The sequence below is a fragment of the Teleopsis dalmanni genome, chromosome 1 (assembly GCF_002237135.1).
Source record: "Teleopsis dalmanni isolate 2A chromosome 1, ASM223713v2, whole genome shotgun sequence".
Taxonomy (NCBI): Eukaryota; Metazoa; Arthropoda; class Insecta; order Diptera; family Diopsidae; genus Teleopsis; species Teleopsis dalmanni.
The window spans coordinates 157031720-157045094 of NC_051846.1; the positions used below are offsets into that span (position 1 = coordinate 157031720).

The 13375-nt window shown below is 24.9% G+C and overlaps 1 protein-coding gene across 1 annotated transcript in view; it reads left to right on the plus strand.

The window, feature by feature from the left end:
* Window positions 1-3062: 3062 nt before the first annotated feature.
* LOC119669557 (serine-rich adhesin for platelets-like) overlaps window positions 3063-13375 on the plus strand; it is a 48504-nt gene continuing 38191 nt past the window's right edge. The window contains exon 1 of the mRNA XM_038079497.1: window positions 3063-3178. Within this exon, the coding sequence (XP_037935425.1) occupies window positions 3078-3178 (101 nt within the window). The 5' untranslated portion in view covers window positions 3063-3077. The remainder of the gene's footprint in view (window positions 3179-13375) is intronic.

Consider the following 13375-nt stretch of genomic DNA (forward strand, 5'->3'; position numbering starts at 1 on the left):
TGAATGCATATATATATAATCCACTAGCGCTGTATATAACATACAAATCATTATTGTATTAATAAAATATTTTAAATTACATTTGATAATTAAAACTCACAATGCTATTGCTTGTTTGTACGACTACTTCTTACGCGTACTGTATTCGTAAATATTAGTTATCTGTATTTTTATGAATGAGTATAAAAATGCTAAAAACACCATAAGGTCGAATAAATACACCAAATACAAATCTGTAATCAACAAAGCCAATAAAATATTTTATTCACCACTTTAGTAATTTTGTAGATTTCTACACTTGCAATATGTTCATGTAGACTTGAGCGCTACGTACGAGCCATGTAGTTAAGTGTTATTATATTATTTGTGTATTCACTGAAATATATAAATATTTATAACGAAATAAATTTATATGAAATACTTGAATTAATTTTGTATTTGCAATATGTTCTATTTACTAGAATATTTAAAAGTATTTACAAAATAAAATCAGGAAATTAAAATTTTACTAGAATATAACTTTGTGATATATTTTATTTGATTTATATTGCGAACATTTTGAAATGTTCCTGATTTCTTACTCTGCGCAGATTATTTTAATAAGTAAACTAGTTGAACTTAGTTATATAAACTATCTACAACACTGGACGAGAATTAGTTCACATATTTTCGAAATTAAGATATTAAAAGTTATGAACTGTTCACATTTGCAGAATTTTTAATGTTTAGTCATAGAAAACATGTACAATTTTTTAAAATAATATTAATTATTTAGTCTTAGATGTAAAACTGGTGCTGATAAACTATACAGGCTTTGTTATGTACAGTAAGTGTATATAATTTTTATCTCTTCTAACTCCATACCAGCTTGCAAATCAATAAATTATTTTAAAGTATGATATTGACTTTATAGAATATATTTATTCATTAGATCCTATCATTGTTATGGAGTTGTTTGTCAGCTATCTCTTATATTCGCTAATAATAAGAAATAAAATTTAGAAAAGAAAATATGTTGCTAAGTATAACCTACATAGATCTGTAACTTTAAGTGTTGTACAATGACTTTAATGATAATCAATAAATTGTGCTTATAAGGTTCTTTAAATACCAGAGTAAAAAATTAAATATCTTAAAATCAAAGTTTTAGCTCTTTTTCGTAAACAATTTGCAATGAAGTGAATATTATATTCTACTATAAAGGCACAAACATAAAACAACCTCTTAGGAATGAAAGTAGATGATTTGCAGCAAAATGCGTATTCAGTAATTAACTGGGAAAGATTTGGTCGACTGTCTTAACCATATCTATAGATTGTAACAGAAGTTACGACTATTTAGAATACGAGTAATGTATCATTCTAATCTTCAATTAATAAGTTATCATAGTTATCATATATAAATGTTCTTTAAAAAAAAAATGTGATTGGAAATTTTAACTCTAAATATCATGAGAAATTTAGTTAGGTGTCCACTCACCTAATTTCACTAGCTATTGCTCTGTTGCATGGAACTGACGATGTTTGCAGACTTGAAATATTACACATAATTAAACTAAATGCTTTAAGTGAGGACTGCCAAATGCAGCTCGCGGTTAATATTTGTGATTTTAATCTGCTTCAATTACGCAAATTCTGTTAGTGTACTGATAAAACTATTTTATTTTATTTTGTTTTTATGGTATAACAAATAAATGAATTAAAATTGATAAATTAATAAAACTAAATTAAATATTATAACCGTGTTTTTATATTGTATTTGTTTCTGCGGCCCTTCAAACTGTACAGTGATTTGTATTGGCCCGCGATCGTATCTATGTTAGTCTGGACAGCCCTGCTTTAAGTAATAATATTTAATCAATGTAAATACTTATACAATACACCTCTAGTATATAAGACGTATATAATGAATAATTATATATATATATTACTATATATAGTAAAGACGAAGCAGTTTTATTCAGATCCTTGAATATTTTATAAAATATTATTTCAAAAAAAATAAAAATTTTGTTTTTTTTTACATAATTGCATTACACTGTAATATTCAATAAATATTAGTAAAATACAAATTCAGAAAGATGAATAAATTAACTTTATGTTGAAAAATATGAATTGCCAAACCTAATTTTTACATATCATCAATATTGTTCTTTATCAAAACACATCAAAATAACATTAAAACGATTTTAAATAATACAGAGTAGTGAGTTTTTGTAGTCTAATAAACCGATACTTTTTATTTCATTTGTCTTATCTTTTACTTTCTGCGCGAACTGCCCATACCAGTATATTTTTTCTTTTTGTATCTTATTTTTCAAAGATGCATTTGCTTGTGCGATTCCTTATTAAAAATGTATCTGCGCTAGTGAATTGCATTTGACAGAAAACAGCTGAAACAGCCGCACTACCCGTAGGTTTATTTCCTGCTGGAGAACGTTTAAGAATTGATAATGAATGGAATGAGTGCTGAGTACTAAGACTTGCTAGTTGGGAACTGTTGCATGTGTAAATTTTTCATGTTGAATTCTAAATTCTTTGCTTGCCTTTTCTGCTTGGCTGTATTTTGTGTTGTGTATTGTGTATCTGTTGGATTTATTGTATTTATGTGTATATTTTTTGGTTTTTGTATTTTGATTGGTTTTTTGTGCTGCATTATAAATTTTCCCCTTTCGGCGTTCGTGGTCTTCTTGTACTTCTCAACAGTCTTATATTTACTTCAGTCTCCGTGCAGCAGTCTCAAGTAGTGCGTTGTATTGTATTTCAGTAAATAGAACGGAATATTTAGCAAAATACAGAAGAAATATAATGCAGATACAAAATAATTGGAAAAAATATGTGTACATGATATAATTAAAGTAATTGGAATGTTTGCCAATGTACTAATTTATTCTGCAAGTGATTTTTGACTACCTATACGTTGAGTTTAAATATATGGGCACATAGTTAAGTGTTGAAATATATGTAATATAATATTAACAAGTTCTCAATATTATCTACAATTCGTGTCTAATTTCGGTATACATAAATATTGCTTCCGAATTTGTTCAACTTCAAATGAATTCTACCAGCAACACTATGATGTGTATAGTACTGGGCCTAACCGGCTCCGAACGTCGTAAGAGCTGTGATCCCACGACAGCACGAAAAAGCAAGAAAAAGTTGCTGGTTAAAGCACGGTAAATTGTAATTTATTTATCTTTTACATGAAATTCAATTTTTTTCGTGATATAGTAAAAATCGAAATCTGCACAAGTTTTAAATTTCTTATAGTGCAAAATGTCATTAACCTTTAAAAAAAAAATTAAAATTTATATTTTTGTGTTATTTTTCGCTCTTCACTTTTTATGTCACGTTGAGAAGTTCTTCATTGCATTATCTTATACTTTTGTATGTATTTTGCCTTATCCTCTTGAGCTTCATTGTTGTGGAAAAATATTAAAGTATAAATAATAGCATATCTGTAGAATATAATCTGTAAAAGAACAAAAGCTTAATAGAGTTGTATATATGTAAGTGACTTTATTTTAAATTTATTTAATTTAATTTGTAAAAATTTTAACAATTTCGCTTGACAAGATTTGTTTTAGTTAAACCCAAATCCAACGTATGCAATGAAGCAGATTAGTAAAAACTCAATAACAATTTTATTAAAATGAAATTAAAAAAAAAATAAAAAATAATATATAAATAAAAAATATTTGCCAATTCACAATTCACGTAGTTCTGATGCAAGAAATATATTTTCTGATCTATTCTACAACAATATTCTATTTCACAAAGGGAATTATGTCTATTGCGTTTGATTATGTCTAAAAATCTGGCTTAAATAAATCTAGACTTTTAGGTACTAAGTCCCTTGATCTCAGCTCTCTTTCCTAATTACTGGAATGAAGTTTCCCACACTGTGTACTCTGTTCTATTGTTCCATTAGGACAATAGTGGAAATATTCTTCATTCATTCCTAAAACCTGGTTTCTGTGAGTTAAATCATCATTACAAATCACTAAACAGCAATGAAAGATATAATCTAACAATTTGTGCAGTAAACATTTTGTCAATAGTTTAGAATGTAGGTATCACATATTAGTCTATAAAATGCTAACTGTTTTTAATTAGTTAACCTTTTTCTAAACAAGTATTTTAAATCATAGTCAAAACTTGAATTCAAATTTGTGTTGCCTATTATTATAATATTTTATAAACTAACTTGGCAATTCGATTTTTGGGATACATTTGTTTTCGTTTTAAAACATATTTTAGATAAAAACGATGTAAATAAGAATGATGTAAAATAAGGAATATTTTATATACCTAGAATACCTTCTATAGATTAAGCACACACAGAATATATGTTGCTATATAATAAGAAGTTAAATATTTTTCCAGGCAGTGACAACAATTTGGCATATTATACAAGCACATGTTATAGTAACTCAGGCAGTTAGATCAGTAATCAGATTGTCAGATTTCAGTAGTAGTCAGTAGCCAGATAGTAACTCGGGTTTAGATATCTCTGAAGGTTATAAGGTAAACTCTGTTTTAAAACTGTTATAAAAATTACCTGAAAGAGTTCCCGTTATATTATGGATTAATAATTAACATTTTTTACAGATTCATATATATAGTAAGAATGAAGACAATTTTCAATAATTTGTAAAAATTATTTTTTTATTCCACATCCCATCGTGTACTTTACCTTACCTATGATTAGAAGTTACGGTGTCTGGTTTTGTTCATTTATCTAATTAAATTGTAGTACATGAAGGCAAAAAACTTCCACAAGATCATGAAGTTTATTTCAAGTTACTTTATTATTTCATTGCTCTGTTTACTTTAGTTGAGTTTCCTTTCACTAAGCACCGAGTTTGTTACTCGTACTTCTTTCTTTTTTATACATTGTATAAAATAAAAACCTTCACGAAGTGGTTTTTTCATTCTTGTTATAATACTTTTTTCTAGTAGTCACTTCTCGTTTTTACCTTTCATGTACCTTTTCCATGTGCTTAATTTTTGAACCATTTGTTCTTTTTCTGATTTGAATTTTTAAGACTGAACTTTTGAATTTTTTATTGATTTTACTGGAAACAGCTGCTTATTTACCCGGTCGGCTTTTTTTATTTTTAAGGCAATTAAAATCGGAACACCAACCTCCACTGTAATAGAATTAGTTGTTATTTTTCTTTCTATGGTTTACTTAGAATTTTTATGAGTTTAATTTCATTTAAATAATTTATTGTAATGTTGTATTTAAAATAAACAAACAAAAAAAAATATAATCTACTTAATGAAATTACATTTCAATGCATAAACTCAACTCGGAACTCATAATTTCATAGTAGGTAACCCGGTTATTTTTATTTAAATATTTCTTTAGACGTTGAAATAATACATATGCAAATAAGATTCTTATAGTTAGTTTACTGAACTTTAATATCATCATTCTTGGTGTGAGAGTCCGTGTAGGATCTAGGTCATCCTTCTCTGTTCCTTGATTCTTTTTTTAGTTCCTTATATTCATCTTCTCTAGACCATTATGAACACTATCTTTTCATCGTATTCTTGACTTTCCTCTTCTTCTGTTGCTTCTGATATCATTCTCGAATATCTTATATCGTAGTCTCGTTTCTGGCATTTTTATAACATGATATTATATATTATAGGTACATTATATAGGTTATAAAAAAGGTATCCATGTTAAATTTTATTCACGAACCATTTTTAATCATCTTTAGTGGTCATCTCAGACTACTGTTTGGAACCACTGTGTTAGACACACATGCTGTAAACTACTCTATATCAAAGCTCTTTTTAGCTATGTAAAATGCCCTTTTACCTATAATTAAAATCTGTAGAAAATTATTTAATGGAAATCATTTGTTTTATATATTTTAAAATTAATTTATATCAATTTTAAAAAAGCCTTGATTTTTATAAATGCTTGTATGATGTACAAGTTAGTTGTCTATAAAAATAGGAACCAATAAATACTATTTAATTAGTTTGATATAATAAATTCTAATGTATGTATATATATGTATGTAAAAATTAATTTAATATTACTAAAATATCGTGTTTTAATATGATATTAAAATTTAATTAAAAAACAAATTTAAATATTTAATATGTTAATAAATTAAGTAGCATAAATGATCTATACAAGATGATTTATGATAAAAAGACAATAAAACCAGAAAATCCTCAAAATTCTTATATTTCGCTTAATTAAAATTTCGAAACCGGATAATTTAAAATTTGTTGTATAAAGAAGAACTGGAAAATAAATTCTAATTTTTTTATTTAAAATTTACAAAATTTTATAAATATTTATGCTCACTAGTAATAACATATGCAACATTGTAAATAGAATATATTAAGTTTTGCTTTCAATTAAAAATTTGAGAACCGACAAGTTGTTGATGAATGAATTATGTTTTTGAAGTAATTATGTGTAAATTTATTTTAGAAGTACAAAAAACTATTTAAAAAAAATATGAAGAGGAATATTTTTTTAAATTTGTATTGCCCTCAAATTGTACAAATGTATTCCAAGTAAATGTTTACAAAAAATATGGACCGGAAATTTTTGGATGTAATATTTTGTGTAAAAAAAAATATATTAAATAATAAAGAAATGAGATTAAGTTGAATTCAACTGCAAATAAAGAGTTGAAATAATTTCAAATTTTTGTTAGAAAATCATTATCAGTATTTATTAATACTGACGGTTTTGAGGTTATGTCAATTCTGCATAAATATTAAATGTCCCCAAATATATTAAGATTTCATACTATTCGTACTCCTCTCAAATTGAAAGTATTTTACAATTAATAGTAATTAACTTAATTATTTGCTAATACATTTTCGCCAACCTTGAATATTAGATAAAATAATTTATATTTAATATTTGTAACAAACCATATACATTCAGGAAGTTAATTACCGTTTCTTTTACTATGAACTATTGTATTCATTATTAATACTTAGTCAATATTTGCATTTTATAAAGATTATACTATATAATGTTATTGAAAATATTATTATGTATATATAATTATATTATTATGTTGAGGCTAGTTGAGTCAGTGCACTCTAGTACTTTTACTCTCTATTAACTGCGAGGTTTCTTCATAACCTCTCTCTACACCTTGACTGGAAGACTTCATTATCACTTCATTAGACTAAGCAATAAGTGACCTCAGATCTACATACCCCTCCGAGGAACCTGTAACCATTCTGAGATTCGATAACGCGGTGTTGGTAAGCCAGTCATATGTTGAGTTATTAAAATTAAACTGAATATTACTGTCAAAAATTGTATCTATCTATTGTAATAACATATAAATCAATCGGTATATTATTTATTTCAAAGAAAATAGCTGTAAAAATATCTCCGTGAAAAATGGATACTTCCTAAATGGTAATCTTAATATGGAACACTTAGGTTGAAAATTGTATTGAACTTCCAGAAGCACAAAATACTGACTAAATGACTATACGTAATATTTTTCTTAAAACACTAGTAAGAAAAGGATGTTTCATCGCATAGTGACAAAAAATGTAGCTTTACAATTTGTCAATGCATAAAACTATTTAAGACGAAGTGTGCTTGATTCATCAGCATAAAAACCAATCATTCATGTCGAAATGAACAATGGTCCGAATTTGTCGAGATCAGAAATGACACTATCACTGACAACTGGTACCTAAGGCAATTTATATATTTAAAGTATGCTCTGATGAAGTAATAGTCGAGAAATAAGAAAATAGACGCAAACAGACACCTATTCAAAATTATTTAGCAACTTTAACTTGAAAAATCTACTTAAGGCACTGTATTTACCACATATTCTTCCAATAAGAAGAAGGGTTCACCATTTAAAAAACAAATTGATTATATACTGATTGTATATATTGTTATTAAAGTGAAGCACTTTTTCGTCGCAGCATATTGTTTAAGATATAGGAAAATATTGAGGTCTCTGCATGACAATACTTTTATTAAAGAGATTTTTTTTTAAACAAAATATTAGCTTTATTTCATAAAAAAATTAATGAATTCGAACCTCAAGAGTTTATAAAAAAATTAATTAGTACTTCAGAAATAAACTGTACTCAAAAATAATTCTCGTAAGTTAAGAGAGGAAGAAACATTTATAAAAATGTGTTTAAAATGATTTATAACTCCACACGATGTTCATACAATATATATGTATGATATATATTGTATGTATAAATATTTTTTTCTACTATTGTTTTCTAATATTAACGTTTGATTATATATATATATATATATATATATATATATATATATATATTATTATTATTTTAATAACCAACAAAATTACTTTTTAAACACTTGATGTTGCAATTAAATCAAAATCAACACTTAAATTCGTAGAATTTTAATTATTATTTTTATCATAATAATATTTTTCGGCATCAAATTTAAATTTAAAATTATAATTTGGATATATAAAAAAATTTTGCTTACTCATTATAAATCCACTAGAATCAAATGATATACAATATATTTTTATATTCACTTAAAAATATTGAGTTGGTTTTTACATAAACTAAAATATCCAAAATTTAATTTTAATGAAGGAGTAAACATTTTGCTGATAATTATACAAAATAATGAAGAGAGAAAAACTGTAAAGAAAACAAAAATTAAATTAAATAAAACTAAAAACTTTTAAACATTCATATATATATAAGTATATATATATATATATATATTATATATAAAAATTTTGATAAATATATCGTTCGTTTTGTAAGTTGGTTTATTGAACTTCCTACAAATGTGCGCGATGTTGTATCTGAAAAGTTTAAATTGTCAGTTTTTTTTTATAAAAATTGCTTTTTTATATTTTGTATCTTCACTATTTGTGTATGCCTTTTGTGCTCATATATTTCATATTATTTTTCGTCTATTTTTTATATGAACTTTTTCTTGCTTGTTTTTAGGTTAAAGCCTAACTGCCAAATTTTTGTGGTTTCAGTTCAGGTTCTCCCATAGTTGATCGTGGCGGTTGTTTTTGTACTGAGTTTGACTTTCGGCATACAAACTTTTCTATTTTGCGGTATACATTAAACCACGTTAACAAAATAAGTTTCAAGTTTGTTTTTTTTTTTCATTTGTTGTTGGCTTTCATTAAATTAACAATTCTTTTTTTTTTAAATAAAAAAGAATTGATTTGATTTGAGGAGATTGATTCGATCAAAAAGCTTTGGTATTAACAACTTCCCTATGGTGAAATGTTGTGAAAGATAACTACTGCAGTATATGTGAACCGATGACTAAAGTCATAAAACACTGAATTGAAGAAGTAAAAGGTAGAAAGTTATAAATGGAATTAAAAATCGTGATCTTGTGTGTGTCTAACAATCTATTCTAATCAAAACAAAAAAATATATATATATGTATACATAGATGTGTAACTTGAATTTAATCAATTTTTTATAATTAAGCTTCGCTTCAACAAACACATTTGAATGCAGTTAATAATGGCTTTTTTCAAACGAAAATTAGGTTAAAAATATATTGTTTACAATACACAATAAACATAAGCTTCTTTATGTACATAGTAATTATAAAATGGTCCATTAACTCTTTTGAAAATAATTTAACAATTCTTTTTAAATACTTTTACATTTAAAATTTAATTATAAAAGTTATTATAAAATATTAATTCATTTGTAAAAGTAACTATAAATCTTGTTATTCTGATTTTTGTTTAGAAAATCTTTTTGCATTCACAATTTCTTACCTACTATATTGTTTTTCAATATTATAGTAAATATTTTTTCGTAGATATTGTATTATAATATTCACTATTTAAACTACCAAAATGTACTGAACCATAAAAAGTCGGATGATTATCAATATAGTGTTACAACCACAACGTAAGCATATTGAACTATTTATACTTAGTGTAATTAGGTATATATATAGCAAATATATGCTAGAACGTTTCTATAAAAAATATCGGCGAAAAATATTTTTTTATAAAGAGGTTTTCGAAAAGTAATGAACTAGAACAACAAAAATTATTTTTTATATTATTTTAATTAATTGAATTTTTCGCTGACCATACAGCTGTTCCGAGTATTGTCAAATACTCTAAGATCATTAGTGATCTTGGAAATAATTTTTGTATTTAATTATTCGTAAATAATTTTTTCAGACTGCAAGTATCAGGAATCGAACTCTGCCAAATTTGAAGCTCAGAGTCACCGCTCCTTTACCAACTGACGCAAAGCCGTACTTGATTTTTTTGTTCGCAATTTTTTTCTGGAGTTTTGTTACTTTGCTGTAAAAGTTTTATTAACAAATTCACTTGCTGTGTTTAATTAAAAGGAAATCATAAACCAGCTGTAGAATAATTGAATTAATTAATTATTTTTCATTTTTAATTGTTAAATTTCAATACTAATCTGTTGGTAGAGGCATTATTTTTTTATTAAAAATAGAAAATAAAAAAAATTAAAAAATATTTCCCAATATGTAGCACTTTAAGGTAAATATCTTTATGATACATACCATATATACTTTTCATAATTATAATACAATTAAATATAGATTTTTTCGGATCTTAATTACCTAATAATTGATTCACGTACTCTTTGTAATATTGATGTACTAGTCAAGATACTAAAAACTCGGTAATCCTTTGAATATATATCCATTTATGGTTTTGTTTAAGGTCTATAGGCATTGTGTGCCATATATATATGTTATGTATTTCTGTCTGGCTATATGTTGTTAGTAAATAATTTATTTAATAGTATATAAATTTTTAATTATTGTATTTATAATTAAAAAAAAAACAAATTAACAATGATATAAATGGTACTTGAATCAAGATTTTTTATAACTGATTAACTGATTATAACTGATTAACAGTATTAACGAGTATTTATCTTTCTTTCAACTATAGTTGACTGTGATCACTTCACTTTACTATATTTATGTAAAGATACAAGTAGATAACTAAAAATAAGTATTTACTATATTTTTTACACACAAAAACCAAATAATAAAAAACTAATTTATTTTATTAATTGTTTATCTGTTGTCTTTAATTATCTGCTCTTCAAACATTGTTAGCAATTCAATTTTATTGCCAATGTAAATTTTCTTATATTATATCTAATTGCATGTAAACTTTTGAAGTATAATTAGTTCGAATTTATTAAGTGTTAATTGCTCGTGCGAATTTTCTATAAAGTGTGTTATTCTCATCGATAATATTTACAAATATTCAAATAAATTCAAGAATGAACTTCAAAAACTGATTCATTTAAATAAGTGCAGTTATGTTGTTTACATATTTATAATAATGTAGTATTTTAATAATGAATTATATACCATAATATTTATTTAATATATTTAAAAACAGTCTTAAATATATTAATAACTAAACATTTGTTATATATTTATTTGTGTAATATAACGTAGCATATAGTTTTGGCCTTGTATTTTTCTGTGATGCCTGCCTTTAATTATTATTAGTGGCTTTACATATATTTTCTATTGAGAAACAAATTTTAAAAAGATTTTTCAGAATCAAATATTACATCTATTATAAATATACATTTAGTTACTTACGTTATATGTAAATTAAAACAAAATAAAAATACGAACCTCATGAGCTCATACAGACCTATCAACTTATTACCGCCTAAACTATTTGAAGCTGTTCTACTATTTCGATTGGATCGATACTTTGTTCCATCTATTTATGTTTAGAGAAAATAAAATGTCTAAATAAGAAACTACTAATTAATCCGAGTTCAGTTCTGTGAAGACCAAAAAACCTGTCAATTTCTTTATGGACTCTAATGAACTGTTTGGACTGCATAAAATCTTTACAGTCGGCTCAGGTCTTTTCAAACAGTTTATATTTCATATTCCTAAGCAGAAATTAAGTTACTTTACTTTATAGCTGTCAACACAGGTATGAGTTTTCTCATACTTGATCTGACCAGTTTCTGGTCATCTTGGTGGTTCAGGAAGAATGTTTAGAAATGTTTAGAGAGAAAACTTGCAACAGTTACTAAAGTCTGCGTATCTGCCCGAACATATGTTTTAGTGCGATGAAAGATTTAATTATTTAATTTTTCTGTTTTTTTTTCTATTTTCTATTTTTATAATATTTTGCTTAGAAGTATTTGATTTGAGATCTTTGTTTGAGATCCTTATTTAGTGTGGTAATAATTTTCATCGATTTTTCTAATTTTTTTTTTGTTTTTGCAAATGTCATAAATTTAAGCTGCAGTTTTGTTCAGTGTTCGATTATTTGTTTTATGTATTTCCTCACTATACTAGCAATAATTTATTTAGTATCTTCAATAAAAGGTAGACTTTTCCATAGAACAGACAGGTTCCTTTCTTTCTACTTTTTAAAACGGAATGTAAAATAATGTTTTGTATTAGGTTACAAAGTAATTAAAGTTATATTAAATTTTTATATAATAAACGATGACCAATATATTTATATACTTCAAAAAAAAGTCAAAATAAGATTATTAGTGTATGAAAAACCCATGTCTTACGTACTTCTGTGAAGAAATAAATAATACACAATGTGAATGCATCATTAACTTTATGTAGCGAATATTTGTGTATGAAAAAAATATATTTTTTAACCAGAGTCCAACTTTAAAAACTTAAAATTGAAAAAAAGTCTTTGAACTTGGTACAATAATTTTTCTTTTTTTTGTACAATTTTAAGCAATTTATTTGGCTTCAAAAAAATACTCATTTTACTCTGTTAATTAGATATCTTTACGAAATTCACTATGCTTTGTATTTAATTTATTATTCACTCCAAATGATTTATTTAGGTTATTATAATTAAAACTTTAAATGAACTACATACAATTCTTTTATTTTTATAATTTTGTTGTATTTTTTCATTATAAAACTAGTTTTTATTTTTAGTTGATTTTAAACTTTTTGTATATTTTATATATAGTACTCTTACTTATATTATTTTGTTTTGACACAAGTGCTAAAGATTAATATTTTATTTGTTTTATTACAGTTTATATTATTATTAATTTCTTTACATACATTGTATTATTATAATTTATTTTTGTAAAGATATATTCTGTTTATAAAAAAAAACAATAATATAGCATTCATATATATATAATACAAATAAAAACCGAGACAGAAAATATATTACATTAATATTAGTTATAATTACATATAATTCAAATTAAAACCGAAGAAGAAAATATATTACATTAGTATTAGTTATAATTATAAAGTGAGTATTAAAAACATAATTTTTAGCTAAAAATTAGTTGTATGTAGTTAAAACCGTAATATGGTGGTAAAGAAACTATAAAGAAATTAAAAT